General features: G+C 44.0%; 2 protein-coding genes across 7 annotated transcripts in view; one reads left to right on the top strand and one right to left on the bottom strand.

Annotated features, from left to right (window-relative positions):
• EIF4E2 (eukaryotic translation initiation factor 4E family member 2) overlaps positions 1–11,354 on the bottom strand; it is a 32,281-nt gene extending 20,927 nt beyond the window's left edge. For 3 of the 6 annotated variants that reach the window (XM_007966662.3, XM_007966663.3, XM_007966661.3), the window contains exons 1-3: positions 11,229–11,354; positions 5,420–5,534; positions 3,942–4,076 (exon numbers count right to left, since the gene is read on the bottom strand). In XM_007966662.3, the coding sequence (XP_007964853.1) occupies positions 3,942–4,076; positions 5,420–5,534; positions 11,229–11,248 (270 nt within the window). In that variant the 5' untranslated portion in view covers positions 11,249–11,354. Of the gene's footprint in view, positions 1–3,941; positions 4,077–5,419; positions 5,535–10,754; positions 10,908–11,228 lie in introns of those variants that run through there. The other 3 variants (XM_038001366.2, XM_038001364.2, XM_038001362.2) reach the window with 2 other exon arrangements.
• Positions 11,355–11,404: 50 nt separating this feature from the next.
• On the top strand, positions 11,405–13,999 carry TIGD1 (tigger transposable element derived 1). Its single transcript, XM_038001361.2, has 2 exons — positions 11,405–11,588; positions 11,998–13,999. The coding sequence occupies exon 2, from the start codon at positions 12,086–12,088 to the stop codon at positions 13,859–13,861; it is 1,776 nt and encodes a 591-aa protein (XP_037857289.1). The 5' UTR covers positions 11,405–11,588; positions 11,998–12,085; the 3' UTR covers positions 13,862–13,999.
• The last annotated feature ends 1,820 nt before the right edge of the window (positions 14,000–15,819 follow it).

The following is a 15,819-nucleotide window of genomic DNA, read 5'->3' as shown; positions in this document are numbered from 1 at the left end:
GTCTCGAACTCCTGACCTCAGGTGATCCACCTGCCTTGGCTTCCCAAAGTGTTGGGATTACAGGCGTTAGCCAACACGCCTAGCTCCACTACACAATCTTATATGCAAAGAGGTGAAGTTAAACAGCTCGAGACCATCATTCATTCATTCATTCATTCATTCATTCATCATTTGAGATGGGGTCTTGCTATTACCCAGGCTGGTGTGCAGCAGTGTGATCACGGCTCACTGCGGCCTCGACCTCCCAGGCTCAAGCAATACTCCTGGCTCAGCCTCCTGAGTAGCTGGGACCACAAGTGGGCACCACCATGTCCAGCTATTTTTTTATTTTTATTTTTTGTAGAGATTAAGTCTAACCCTGTTGCCCAGGCTAGTCTTGAAGTCCTAGATTGATCCTCCCTCCTTGGCCTCCCAGAGTGCTGGACTACAGGCATTAGCTACTGTGCCTGGCCTGAGAAATATTATTAAACTTTAAAAGATTTGACAGTTCTAACTGAAACCAAAAAAATAAGTGTTCACAGACTCAGAATATGAGGTGCAGCAAGGACTTCAGAAATCATCTCAACAACTTGTTTTATAGTTGAGAAAAGTTTCAGGACTGAGTTGCTCTAGCTGAGAGTCAAGCATCAGAATAAGTGAGCTCTGATTACCAAGTCCAGTGCTCTTTCCATTTCAAGATGATGCCTTCCTAGTCACCCTGACTTTAAGAACTTTTGAATGTTGTTAATGATTAGGCTAAGAATCACTGGGAAACACTGCTTTGAATTCGATAAAAGGATTAATAATGTAATTATTTATCTGTGATGAATTTAACATTGTGAGCCATTTCCTAATGACCTGAATTACATAATAGACTTTATTTCTATTTTTCAGGTTCAGACCTACGAAGTCAAAATGACAGACTTTAAATACTGTCACACATCCAGTGAGCACTGAAGAAGCCTTAACCCGAGATAGTCCTGATGATAAATCATTCCTTAACATATACGCTGAAAGAAAAGAAAAACTCTCCTTGTACAATTTGGGTAAATTCTTATATGCTTTTTTTTCCCACAAGAGGGAAATAAAAATGCAAGAAGTATGCATAATTACTCCAATTTTTTTTTTTTTTTCAGATAAGATCTCACTATGTTGCCCAGGCTGATTTTGAACTCCTGGCTTCAAGCAATCCTCCCACCTTGGCCTCCCAAAGTACTGGGATTACAGGAATGAGCCACCAGGTGTGGCCAAGTTCTTTAAAATCGATCTTAAACCCATCTCTTCAATGGCAGTATTCCCCAAACTGGAATCAATTCCTTCTTTCCTCCAAACTCCAAGAGCACTCTACATGCCTTTCCCACTTATTGTCTATCCTGTATTAGAAATTCCTGGGCACATCTTATTTCCCCAAGGACAGGATCTGTGCCTTCATTCCTTTTAGAAGCCTACTAGGGCCTTGAATTCATTCAACAAGCATTTCTTGAATCAAATATGAACCAGTACACGAGCTAGTTATATTATTTCAAAAACCTCTTCTAAGTTAGCCGATTCTAAGATAGCACTGGTGAACTAAACAAGATCTTTGCTTTAGGCTGAAATTTTATCAGCTCGGCATAGTAATGATGTCGATTTCATATTAAGCAGATTATAATTGAGTTGTAAGAGTATTCTAGATACAAGTATTAGATATGATTTGCAATATTTTCTCCCATTTTGTAGGCTATCTTTTCACTTTCTTGATAGTGTCCTTTGAAGCAGAAAAGTTTTGAATTTTGACGAAATCCTATAGAGATAGGGTCTCACTATGTTGCCCAGGCTGGTCTCAAACTCTCGAGCTCAAGTGATCCTCCTGCCTCAGCCTCCCAAAGTACTAGGATTACAGGTGTGAGCCACCACGCCCAGCCAAGTATTTAATCTTTTGCTGCTTATGCATTTAGTGTGTTATTTAAGAAGGCTTTGCCTAACCTAAGTTCATTAAGATGTACTAACATTTTTCTTCTAAGAATTTTATAATTTTAGCTCTTACATTTAGGTCTATGATCCATTTTTAGTTACTTTTTGTACATGGTATCAGGAAGGAATGCAAATTCATTCTTCTGCACCTGGAAATCCAGTTGTCTCAGCACTGTTTGTTGAAAAGACGATTCTTTCTCCAGTTATTGTCTTGGTACCTTACGTTACCGGTTTATTATAAACAAAGGACACAGATGAAGAGATGTGTAGGGCAAGGTATGAGGGATGGTATGGAGGAAGGTTCAGGGAGCTTCTATGTCCCCTCTAGGTGCACCACCCTCCAGGTACCTCCATGTGTTCAGCTATCTGGAAACTTCTGTACCTGAGCTTCAATTACACTGGCTCCCCCATTTAATCCAGTGAATTATGACTGACTTGAGAATTAAAAAAAAATTTTAAGACAGGGTCTATCTCTGTTGACCAGGCTAGAGTGCAGTGGCACAAACATGGCTCACTGTAGTCTTAACCTCCTGGGTTCAAGTGATCTTCCTGCCTCAGCCTCCTGAGTAGTTGGGGCCACAGGTGCACACCAACATGGCCAGGATTTTTTTTTTTTTTTTTTTTTTTAGTGTTCCCCTTTTCTCCAAGTCAGCTAATTTTACATTTTTTTGTAGAGGCAGGGTCTTGCCACGTTACCTAGGCTGGTCTCAAACTCCTGGGCTCAAACAATCTTCCTACCTCAGCCTCCCAAAGTGGTGGAATTACAGGCATGAGCCACCGTGCCCCACCGTAACTTGAGACTTTAGATCAGATACTTAACCCAAGTTTTCCTTTCCTCATTTGTAAAATATGGATAATATCACTGACCTCATAGGGCTATCGAAATGATGGAAGGAAATGACACAAATAAAGTATGTGTTATACGTCCTTCCTCCTTAGCAGTTTGTTGTAGTATTTCCTACTGGAGTATTCTTTTCCAGTTTCTGCATTTTAAACGGACTAATACTTTACCAATCTCAAGAAAATGACAAACCCCACATTTGACTCTGCCCAGAGATTGAATGTACAGCACACACTGGGTACATAATAACCTTTGTTCAACTAGAGTGGTGTTAGTTGCAGATGGATTCTTGGGGTACACAAACCAAGTCACCCGGGAGAGAGATGAGACGGTCTGGGCTCTCTGACTGACAGTACCCACAAAAGCAATTATTAGAGATTTCATTTTCTTTCTGAACACAGTAAAAAGATATTTTATGCATAATCGTTAACACAGCCAAAACCCTAATGGGAGCTTCTTAAATACAAAATTTTCAAAATTTTTCAGTTTACTGTTAAACTTCATGAGGATAGACAACATGTATTATAAACCTTTGTATTTATGACACTTTGAACTTAGTAAGGACTCCATAAATATCTACTTAAACAAACAAAACAAAACAAAACAAAAAATAGGGCCAGGTACAGCAGGTCACTCCTGTAATCCAGCACTTTGGGAGGCCAAGGTGGGTAGATCACCTAAGGTCAGGAGTTCGAGACCAGCCTGGCCAACATGGTGGAATCTCGTCTCTACTAAAAATACAAAAATTAGCTGGTTGTGGTGGCACATGCCTATAATCTCAGCTACTCAGGAGGCTGAGGCAAGCAAATTGCTTGAACCCAGGAAGTGGAGGTTGCAATGAGCCGGGATTACACCACTGCACTCCAGCCTGGGCGACAGAGCAAGAGACTCTGTCTCAATTAAAAAAAAAAAAAAACCCAAACCTGTTCTTTTGTATTATGCCCTTCTGATCAACTCTACAATTCTCCTATATGTTGATACCTACATGCTAACCATGGATATCTAGTGAGAAACCTAAAAATGAACAAATCTGACTCCGGAGGCTCAGGTCAGTCAATTAAGAAAACCAGAATCTTAAATAGGTTACTAGGAAGGTAAATAAACATCGTATCAATACAGGCATGAATGAACTATCAAGGCACACTCCATTAAATCACCAAGAACTCACAGAGGCAAAGGTGCCAATCTGTTTGATATTCTGTTCATAGCTCTGTGAGCTGGTGGGACGGCCGGGGGTTCTCCTGGAGTACCAAAAAGTGTAGTTGTACTGCAGGGGATGCTCTGCTGGTCCAGGAACAACAGCCTGGGAAGTAAAGAACGTGTGTTAGTCCTGGGCATTTGTCATATGGTCTGAGTCTGAGAGAACATCTTACAGTGTCAATCTTTACCACCTCCACAATTAAAAAAGGATATACAACCTCAACTACCTGCAATGTGCCCAAGATTCTGCTTACACAGTACATTTCCTCAGTGGTTAACCGATTCCAAATTCCTCTAACACTGTGTTCTTATGGCCTTTGTAACTTTCTGCCTCATATAATAACAGGTATTCACGTTTGTATCTTATCTCAGCCTATGCCCAGTCCAAGCACTGCTTTCTCTATGAGATTCATCACTGTCAAGTTACTTAACCTGTTCATGCCTCATCTTCTTACCTGCAAAATGAGAAAAATAATAACAACTATCTCATAATACTGCCGAGAGGATCAAATGAATTAGTGGATATACAATGCTGAGCAACTGGCAGAGAGTACGTGCACAGCAGATGTCAGTATTGTTATTATTGGTACTATTAAATGTAAGCCCCTTCCACAGTCTCATTCCCCTTTGTGTCCTCTTAGCATCTAGCATAAAGTGGCTTGCCCTTGGAGGGCTACTCAATATTGCAGAATAAATGAATTAGTGATTGCTTTGATATTTCTTCTTTTTTTTTTTTTTGAAATGGAGTCTGTTGCCAGGCTGGAGTGCAGTGGTATGATCTTGGCTCACCGCAGCCTCCGCCTCCCGGGTTCAAGCGATTCTCCTGCCTCAGCCTCCCCAGTAGCTGGGAATACAGGCATACGCCACAGCACCCAGCTAATTTTTGTATTTTTAGTAGAGATGGGATTTCACCATGTTGGCCAGGATGGTCCCGATCTCTTGACCTCGGGGTCTGCCCACCTTGGCCTTTCAAAGTGCTGGAATTACAGGCATGAGCCACTGCACCCAGCCTGTTTTGACATTTCAAGGAAAAAACTGATCTCTCTCTCTCTCATTCCCTAAGTTTTCCCTTTTCCAAGTCACTTTCACCTTAGACTATTGTTGACTAAACTGTATAAAATTTAAAAGGATGTGTAGCATTTGAAACACTCAGCAGTGGCCTAAGAAGTAGCTAACAGCCTTGTTAAGCTCCAGGGCTAATCTCCTCCATCTCAGGCTAGGAGAATGCTGAAAGCAAGGCAGCAACTCAAGATTTTGTGGCAAGAGAAAAGTTCTAGGTCCCAAAATGAACATCAATGATTGCACAATGTTTTTCTGAGAACAAAGTCAGATATTCCAACACAGGATGCCATCAAGTTAATCTGGTATCTTCCAGATAAACAGATTCCACAAGACAATAAAGTCTCAAGTTCAAAGGCAACTACAACTGTGCGGCACAAAACTCACCTTTCTCTTGCTACTGCTCTGATTCTTGTCTCGTTCCGTTTTTTCCTTCTCACCATCTTTCTGTGTGCTGTTTTCTTCATTCTGATCATGGTCCCCACTGTCATCATCTTTCAAACTGAATGGAAAGGCAACATAATACAATTCTGTGATGAAGTCAATTCTTGCTTACCTAACAAAGCCACCAAGTCATATGAACTACATGTAACCAACCCAAAGTCACTCAAATTCAGGCCCTGAGATGTGAGAAGGGCAAAATAATGCAGACAGGCAAATTAGGAGGATTAAACAAAAACGAAATGCCCATCAGCTAACTTGTGAACTCCAGAAAGCACTGTCTTTCAGTTTTCTAAAAAGGCACAAAAAGAACCAGTTAAAGGGACTGTTTAAGGTATACAGTTTAAGGGATTGTTTTCCCTGCCAAAAATGGAGTAAAAAATGAGAAGAGTCTCTAATGCTTTGGCATTTCATATGAAGGTTAAAAACGTACTATCTGCTTTGCCACTTCTCCTTACCACCTCTTCTACACTTCTGCACTGTCACTACTTTAGTTTAGGCCCTCTTCGCCTGACATCTCAATCATATAATAAATTCCTCAGTGGTCTTCCTGACACAAATCTCTCACTCTCTATCCACCCTTTCACCAGCATTATCTTTTTAAGTGCAAATCTGACATTTAACTTCCCAAATATGACATTTCAATGGTCCCTCGCTTTTTGATGCCTACCCTCTAAGATAAAGTACAGCAAAATGTAAGATCCTCTAGAATCTGACTCCTGCCAGCCAGGATCCTCCACCTCTAGCAATCTATATTCCCGTATTGGTGCCATTTGCAAACACCACCCCTTCAGTCTGCCACACCATTCCTCCCATGTCTGTTTTTCCTACTAGAGAGAGAGTTCCCTTAGAGCAGTGTCTTATTTCATCTTGGTATCTCCTGCACCCACGGCTAGATGTTGCCTTAACATGTAGCACTAGAAGATGCTGCATAAATAGTAAACCAAAAGGAAAAATAAATGACTGAAAGAATAAATGTGTTCTTGCTTCATAAGCACATACTTTAGGGATTACCCTCCCTTTCATGAGCAGCGAAACTACCCCAAGGTTTTCAGGTACACCTAAAAATCAATGGATCCAGACAAAAAGATAAATGGAAGGTGAGTTTGCAAAGACAATAAGAAAACCATTTATTCTAGGGTTGGACCACTAACTCATCAGAGATCTCTCCAATCATCTTTCTTGCCCCAATAACTATATATGTGGTCAAATGATATTAGGCAGTTCTCAAGAATGGTACAAGAAATGCTTCAATTATAATTCAGATACTATCCTATGCAGATACATAAACATGTTGCAGGGTACTTTGTGGTTTTTTTTTTTTTTTTTTTGGCCCATGAATCCCCAGTGCCTGATACATTAAAAGCACCCAATAAATATTAGAATGAATGCACTAGTCACATGTTGGGGTCCCTGCTCTGCCCACTTCACAGGCCTAGCTGTAGGATAATCTCAGGAGGTTATGCCCTGTGCCATGAACCTTCCCATCCCTACCCTGGTCAAGACACAACTAGGAAGGGCACCTGACCAAAGGGCAGTCCAGCCTGGGGAATAACCTATGCCCCAAGGCCTTGCTCAAATATATAAGCAGATTCCTCCCTCAGCATTTATCTAGGAGGAGAAAGATCATAGACTTAGGAGTTGCGGCAGCCATATGCGCCCCATGCAAGAAAAGCCCTGAAAGAATTAAGACAATGAGCAAAAGCAGAGAAAGCCAGTAGGAGATAAGAGAATGGAGCAGATGAGCAGAGAAAATGCAGGGGACTTTCATTTTGTTGCTGGTGCTACCATCTCTCTGGCTTTTATTCAGCCTCCCTGGACTTTCAGGAGACCATCATCTGCGCTTATGATATTCCCTTCCCCTTTATTAAACATTTGGTTTCCTTTTCAAAAGGAGCCTGTCTAGCACACAAGATCTATGGATTAAAAATTACCAACATCTACCAAGCATCTGTGGTGTGTATGAGCTACCAGAGTGCTTGTCCCCAAGGACCTAGCTGAGGAGAAGAGGTTCACAGATATATATCTACGCCTCAGCATGGTGCAAAGGCCCCTGCTCTGCTCACATGTCCCAATATCATCTCCTTCCTGGTCCCAACGAACTCTTTTCACTCCAGTTGTATCATCCTAATTTTGATGCCCCAATTTTATCCTTCTGCTGTGCTCATCATGTGGTCTCTCCTCAAGAAGTCCTTCTTTGCCTAGTTAACTTGTCCTACAGTACTCAGATTGAGGGCCACTTTCTCTTGGAAACATTTCCTAACCTCTCCCAACCTAGGCTAAGTTGGGCTCTCCTCTTCTGAACTTCCCCATATAAATGTTTGCACTTGTTCCAGCTATACTCTCATGGCCAGTTCTGTCTCCTGGTCAAGAACATCTCAAGGGTTCTTCTGCTTAGGCCAGGACAGCTCTCAACTCTCTTCTTTAGGGCACACCCCTGGGATGTAAACCCTATTCCTCTCTTCTTAGCTTCCAACTCCTACTATAGCCTCTGGGGTCCCTTGCGTTTAGATCTTGGTTGAAGAGGGGTATAGTCATCCCAGCATCTTGTTTTTGCTAGTCCCAAGAAAAACATATACCTTCCTTTCTTTTTAGTGGTTTTGCTGCTGATCACTACCAGGAAACAGAAAAAAAACTAACAAAAATAATTGTCAGAGAAGAAACAATGTTCCTGTGATCCCTGGACCACTTCGGATTCCTTTCTAAGACAGTAAATGGGAACCCTAATGGACCTACATCTAGTGCTTTTATTACCTGAGGGTGGAACTAACCAACTACTCTGCCCTCTAAGCCTACATTTAAGGCAAATCTTATAAGCTACTCTTCCCAGCTTCAAGCTGGATTTGAGTCAAGATACCACTCAGCCTGAAAAATCAGTGCTCTGTAAACTCGGGCAGTCAGGTAGCAACTCTGAGGCTGTCCAGACTGACAGGAACTTTAGTTAGCTTGCTAAGCTTCTGCCCAGGTATTTCCTCACCCTCTGAACTAGACCAATTCCTTGTGGGCAAGACCTTGGTTCAATTCATCTTTATACCCCCACCATCAGACAGTGGCATAAAACAAATTTCCATTTAATGAATGGGTCTATAGAATCAAAGCAATGAGTGCCAAATAAGTGGTTTAGACAATAGTTAGGAATGGGCCCAAAGTTGACGATACAGAATAAAAAGCAAATGATGTAGAATACAGACAAAATCAAGTACAGTGGTCTCGATATGAAAACCATGTTTAACTACGTCAGGACTGCAGTTTTTGTGAAAGCATCTTAGGGTTTTACATATCAATAGGATCACTGGCAATGCGATCTAAGGACTTGATAGGTCTACCCCCTCTCCACAAAAGCAATTATAATCAAAGGTTTCATTCAGAGAAGTTGAGTCCATACAGTAACGGAGATTAGAGCTAATCTTTAATATGAGCCCATTAGATTATATACTACTCTACTCAGCTCCAGCCACTGGATTTCTGGAAGAATTCTGGCAAACTGGAACATGTCCTTAAGAGCAATATGGTAAAGAGTGCAGATTAGTAAAGAGAGCAATGTGATAAAGACTCCTAATATGCAGCAATGGCCTAAAAACTGCAGAATTTCTGAATGAAAAACAACATAAAAAAATAAAACTAGGGGCAGGAGTGCTGTTTTCAATTGCTAATTTCAAATGAAAGAAAGCTTGTTTTTCTTTTTCCTGCAATGCTAGAGGGTAGATGTTAAAAGATTCTGGTTCAACATAAGTTAATAATTCAAAGTGATTAAAATGACCCAGGTTATTCAATCATAGAAGAGCTAAGATAAAAAAGTGGACAAGTTTAATTTTTCTCACAAGGTGCTTGAACCAAGGTTACACAACAAACCTGGGACAGCCCTTCCTTTCCTGTTGTCTTGGGCATTACTTAATCTCAGAGTCTCATTTTCCTTATCTGTAAAAGGAGATAACAAGATCCCCTTCACAGAATTGTTAAGAGTAGAAATAACATATGAGGCTGGGGGTGGTGGCTCCCGCCTGTAATCTCAGCACTTTGGGAGGCCAAGGTGGGTGGATCTCTAGAGTCCAGGAATTGGACATCAGCCTGGGCAACATGGTGAAACCCTGTCTCTACAAAAAATACAAAAAAATTAGCCAGGCAGGGTGGCACATGCTTGTAGTCCCAGCTACTCTGGAGGCTGAGATGGTAGGATTGCTGGTGCCCAGGAGGTTGAGTGGGTAGTGAGCTGTGATCACACCACTGCACTCCAGCCAGGGTGACACAGTGAGACCCTGGCTCAAAAAACATATATATATGAAAAGTACCTAGCAAGATACCTGTGGAAGTCCATTATTACCATTCTTACTGCAGACCCCCAAATGATTTGGGTAGGCCTGAGCTAGATGACCCATAAGATGTCTTCTTAGGATGAAATTTGGTTTCATCCTAATTTGCAAATCAGTGGAGGAAGGGGTATAAAGGTTCCAGAAAGCTCCACTGAGGCAGGATGTGGATCTGGAGCTAGGTGTTGCAGGGTTTACGATAGAGATGAAATGGGGCGGCAGTGTGGGAGAGGTTCGTAGAGGGATAGGCTCAGTTAAACCTAAGGATAGAGAAGAGGTTGGGCAAAGACTTTCTCAAGTAGCAGAGACCTCTCAGCAACCAGCAAACATGCCTGAGGACCTACCTGCCTGGAGTGTTGGAAATCCAGTACTCCTTGAATTTGCACAGTACTCTCTGCATTGGAAAAACCCTAATTTTCCATCAAAAGCACAAAGTCACAACCTAAACTAATAGTAATTCCACTTTACGTTTACATCTCAGTAGTTAGCAATGTTCACAAGTATCTTTAAGCATTGCTGAGTGTGATCTGACCCTTATCACACCCTGCTGTGGCAGCAGGGTACTAACCACTAACGTGGTTTGAGCAACAATGGCTCAGAGACTGGGTAACTTTTCTACAGTCAAACAGCTGGTAAGTGGTGAATCTGGGACTACAAATCCAGGCTTTCAGATGAAGAGACAGATTTACTAGACTACTGGAACAGAGGTAGGAACATATTCTACCTCAAGATACAATCCTTGGAGGGGGATAAGTAAAAATACTTCTGCATTTTCCCTCTGTACCTCCAAACTGTTTGATGCTGAAACTAGACACCGGAGCGGGCAAGAGAGGGCGACAAGTATACCCAAGTCTTGGCGAGTGTGTTGGAAGACGGGAAAGGGAGTGGGAGGAGAAAGAAAGTAGGAAGAGTCTCAGGAAGATGCTAATTCCTAAGCCAGCCTTCCACCGCGTCGAGGGCAGCCGCCACATTACCTCATTGCATCCTCCAAACTCTACGACAAAGGGTGTTACCGTCCCCACTCTGCAGATGAGAAAACTGAGGCTCAGAGGGGAGAGGGAGTGTGTGGGGAAAGCTGGATTCAGAGACAGCGCGGCCAGACTGCGGAAACACCCAAACCGCCGAGGTCCCCACCCCTCCACGTCGTCGGCAATCCGCATCCACCGGGGCGGGGCGTCCGAAAATCTCCCCCTACCGGGCGGCACAGCCACCCCTCCCCCGGGCTCAGCTCTTCGCCCTCGGTTCGGACGGCCCTGGGGTCTCCGGGACCCCGGGATCCACCGCTCCCCAGCCCCCTCCTCCCCGCCAGCCCAGGCCAGGTCCGGCCGCAGCCTGATCCCGGCAGGGAAGCCAGGGCCGCAGGGTTTGCGCCGCCCCAGCCCCAGTGGGGGCGGGCGCGGGGGAACTGTTGGGGGAAGGGGCCCCGGGGGCGGCCACGAGCCACTCACGCGTCGAACTTGTTGTTCATCCTCTCGCCGCGGCTGTCGCCACTGCCTCAGGGAGTGACTTCCGCTCCACCGGGTCCCTCAGCCTTAGGCCCGGGTACTTCCGGTTTTGCGCGGGGCACAGCGGAACGTCCACGCGCAGGCCCGGCTTGGGGGCGGCTATCTCGGGACGCCAGCCCAGGGCGGCTGCGCAGAGGGTTGGCCTCAGCGGCGGAGCTGGCTTCAGGTCTCAGCTTTGTCGCCGTCCAGGTCCTGTGACCTGCTCGCTCTCCTAAGGGAGCGTGTCCAGGCGCCCTCCCGTAGCGCCTCCGAAAAAAGGCAGCACCGCGTCGTTGACAGCGTGGGCTCTGGACTCGCTGCCTGGTAAAAACCCTCCTCCTCCTCCAGTGCCGGACGCACTCTCCGGTATCTCTCTTAACCTTCCCGAGGCTTTCCTTTGGCGGCAGCGCCACTATACTATGGCATACCTCGTTTTATTGCGCTTCGCAGATAGGACTTTCTAAAAACAAATTGAGGGTTTGTGGCAGCCCTGAGTCCAGCAATTGTATTAGCGCCATTTTTCCAACAGCATGTGTTCACTTCGTGTCTCTGTGTTACATTTTGGTAATTCTCAAAATATTTCAAACTTTTCATGATTTCTGTGTCTGTTATGGTGATCTATGATCAGTGATCTTTGATGTTGCTATTGTCATTGTTTTGGGGTGCCACATACAGCGTCTTTTATAAGACCGCGAACTTAATGTTGTGTGTGTTCTGACTGCTCCACCCACAGATTGTTCCCCATCTTTCTCCCTCTTCTTGGGCCTCTCTATTCCCTGAGACACAACAATATTGAGATTAGGCGAATTAATAACTCTGCAATGGCCTCTAAGTGCTCAAGTGAAAGGAAGAGTCGCACGTCTCTCACTTTAAATCAAAAACTAGAAATGATTAAACTCAGTGAGGAAGGTATGTCAAAAGCCGAGATAGGCCGAAGGCTAGGCCTCCTGCGGCAAACAGTTAGCCAAGTTGTAAATGCAAAGGAAAAGTTCTTGAAGGAAGTTAAAAGTGCTACTCCAATGAACACACGAATGATAAGAAAGCGAAACAGCCTTATTGCTGATATGGAGAAAGTTTTAGTGGTCTGGATAGAAGATCAGACCAGCCACAACATTCCCTTAAGCCAAAGCCTAATCCAGAACAAGGCCCTAACTCTCTTCAACTCTATGAAAGCTGAGAGAGGTGTAGAAGCCGCAGAAGAAAAGTTTGAAGCTAGCAGAGGTTGGTTCATGAGGTTTAAGGAAAGAAGCCGTTTCCACAACATAAAAGCAAAGGGTGAAGCAGCTAGTGTTGATGTAGAAGCTGCAGCAAGTTATCCAGAAGCTTTAGCTAAGATCATTGATGAAGGTGGCTACACTAAACAACAGATTTTCAATGTAGATGAAACAGCCTTCTGTTGGAAGAAGATGCCATCTAGGACTTTCATAGCTAGAGAGGAGAAGTCAGTGCCTGGCTTCAAAGCTTCAAAGGACAGGCTGACTCTCTTGTTAGGGGCTAATGCAGCTGGTGACTTTAAGTTGAAGCCAATGCTTGTTTACCATTCTGAAAATCCTAGGGCCCTTAAGAATTATACTAAATCTACTCTACCTGTGCTATATAAATGGAACAGCAAAGCCCGGATGACAGCACATCTGTTTACAGTGTGGTTTACTGAGTATTTTAAACCCACTGTTGAGACCTACTGCTCAGAAAAGAAGATTCCTTTCAAAATATTACTGCTCATTGACAATGCCCCTAGTCATCCAAGAGCTCTGATGGAGATATACAAGGAGATTAATGTTGTTTTCATGCCCGCTAACACAACATCCATTCTGCAGCCCATGGATCAAGGAGTAATTTCGACCTTCAAGTCTTATTATTTGAGAAATACGTTTCATAAGGCTCTAGCTGCCATGGATAGAGATGTCTCTGATGGATCTGGGCAAAGCAAATTGAAAACCTTCTGGAAAGGATTCACCATTTTAGATGCCATTAAAAACATTCGTGATTCATGGGAGGAGGTCAAAATGTCAACGTTAACAGGGGTTTGGAAGAAGTTGATTCCCACCCTCATTGATGACTATGATGGGTTCAAGACTTCAGTGGAGGAAGTAAGTGCAGATGTGGTGGAAATAGCAAGAGAACTAGAATTAGAAGTAGAGCCGAGAGATGTAACTGAATTGCTGCAATCTCATGATAAAACTGTAACAGATAAGGAGCTGTTTCTTATGGATACGCAAAGAAAGTGGTTTCTTGAGATGGAATCTACACCTGGTGAAGATGCTGTGAACATTGTTGAAATGACAACAAAGGATTTAGAATATTACATAAACTTAGTTGACAAAGCAGCAGCAGGGTTTGAGAGGATTGACTCCAATTTTGAAAGAAGTTCTACTGTGGGCAAAATGCTATCAAACAGCATCGCATGCTACAGAGAAATCTTTCATGAAAGGAAGAGTCAATTGATGAGACAAACTTCACTGATGTCTTATTTTAAGAAATTGCCACAGCCACCCCAACCTTCAGCAGCCACCACCCTGACCAGTCAGCAGCCATCAACCTCGAGGCAAGACCCTCCACCAGCAAAAAGAGTACGACTCACCGAAAGCTCAGATTGATCATTAGCATTTTTAGCAATAAAGTATTTTTAAATTTAGGTATGTATATTGTTTTATTAGACAATGCTATTGCACTCTTGCTAGTCTACAGTATAGTGTAAACATAAATTTTATGTGCATTGGGAAACCAAAAACATTCATGTGACTTGCTTTCTTGTGTTGGTCTGGAACTGAACCTGGAATATCTTTGAGGTATACGTCTTCCTACCTCCTCAGGTTACTATATGGATCCCATGAGACAGTAACCTATAGTAATGGCAGCCAATTTGAGTGCTTACTGTGTACAAGGAGCTAATCCTCTGCCTTCTGAGGCTTTCAGAGAGGTTGAGAGACTTGTGCCAGATACACAGCTAGTAAGGGGCTTATGGGAAGCTGAAATGACCCCACTGTCACCAGATTCCCTCCCTGATCAAAGTTCTCCCCCACTCTCCCTAACTCCTCTAGGACTCTAGGGCTCTGACTCTGCTCTTGCTTCAAACACACTGCGCATGCACAAGCACAGACACACACTGGAGTAAATAAAATAAATTTGCTGGTGATTGAACCCCAAAGACAGCAATCCTGTGCTTGGAGGGAGGGCATATTTCCAAGGTCCCCTCCTGCCATCATATCCTGTTGTCAGGCCTTTATGTGGCACTTTCACTTTTTTTTTAGTTTTGTAATTTTTTTTTTTTTTTTTTTGAGACAGGCTCTTACTGTGTCATCAGGCTGGAGTGCAGTCACATGATCACAGCTCACTGCAGCCTAGACCTCCTGGGCTCAAGCGATCTCCCCACCTCAGCCTCCCGAGTAATTGGGACACCACGCCCAGCTAAGTTTTTATTTTTTGGTAGAGACCGGGTGTCCCCATGTTGCCCAGGCTGGGTTCCTGGGTTCCTGGGCTCCTGAGCTTAAGCAGTCCACCACCTTGTCCTCTCAAGGTGCTGGGATTACAGGTGTGAGCCACCACACCTGGTCAGGAATGGATTATTTTTTGCACCTTATTTACCGATGAGGGAACAGGCTCAGGGAGCATAGGTGACTTGCCCAAGGGTGTCCCCTGGTTACCAGCCGAACTCTTGTGCCAGCTGTAATCTTAGAGCAGGACCTTGCCTCTCCCACAGGAAGACCCCAGCTTACTGCCTTACTACCTGATTAGTGGGGTCAAGGAAGGCCAAAGTCTCCTCCTGGAATGAAGAGCTCAGTGGCTTTCTGTTAACTCCACACTCTTCTTGCCTGGCTCTTTCTTGTCTCAACCATCCTTTGGGAAGAAGGGCCTGTTTTTCAGGCCATAGAATCTTAGAATGTCGGATTGGGTCAGAGTCAGGAATTCTGGACTTCAAACCTCGTTTAGCCACCAGTGTTGTGTGGAGTCCCTCTTACTCTAGGCTCAATTTGCCTATATAACATGGGGAATAATGATTCTTGCTTGTCATACTGCTGTGAGGAGCTCTTAATTAAAATGGAGGCCAGGTGACCTGGCGCGGTGGCTCACGCCTGTAATCCCAGCACTTTTTGGGAGGCTGAGGTGGGCGGATCACAAGGTCAGGAGTTCGAGACCAGCCTGGCCAACATGGTGAAACCCCATTTCTACTAAAAATACAAAAAAAAAAAAATTAGCTGGGCGTGGTGATGTGTGCCTGTAATTCCAGCTACTCAGGAGGCTGAGCCAGGAGAATCGCTTGAACCCAGGAGGCGGAAGTTGCAGTGAGCCGAGATTGTGCCACTGCACTCCAGCCTGGAGGACAGAGCAAGACTCCATCTCAAAAAAAAAAAAAAAAAAAAAACAGGAGGAGGCCTGGTACAGTGGCTTATGCCTGTAATCCCAAGGCTCAAGTGGGAGGATCACTTGAGCTCAGGAGTTCAAGACCAACCTAGGCAACATAGCAAAACCTCATCTGTACTAAAAATTTAAAAGTAGCTGGGTGTAGTGGTGCATGCCTGTGGTGCCAGCTACTTGGGAGACTGAGGCAGGAGGA

This window comes from Chlorocebus sabaeus, chromosome 10 (genome assembly GCF_047675955.1).
Source record: "Chlorocebus sabaeus isolate Y175 chromosome 10, mChlSab1.0.hap1, whole genome shotgun sequence".
NCBI lineage: Eukaryota > Metazoa > Chordata > Mammalia > Primates > Cercopithecidae > Chlorocebus > Chlorocebus sabaeus.
The sequence above is the reverse complement of the archived record's forward strand: the minus strand, read 5'-3'. Positions and strand labels throughout refer to the sequence as shown.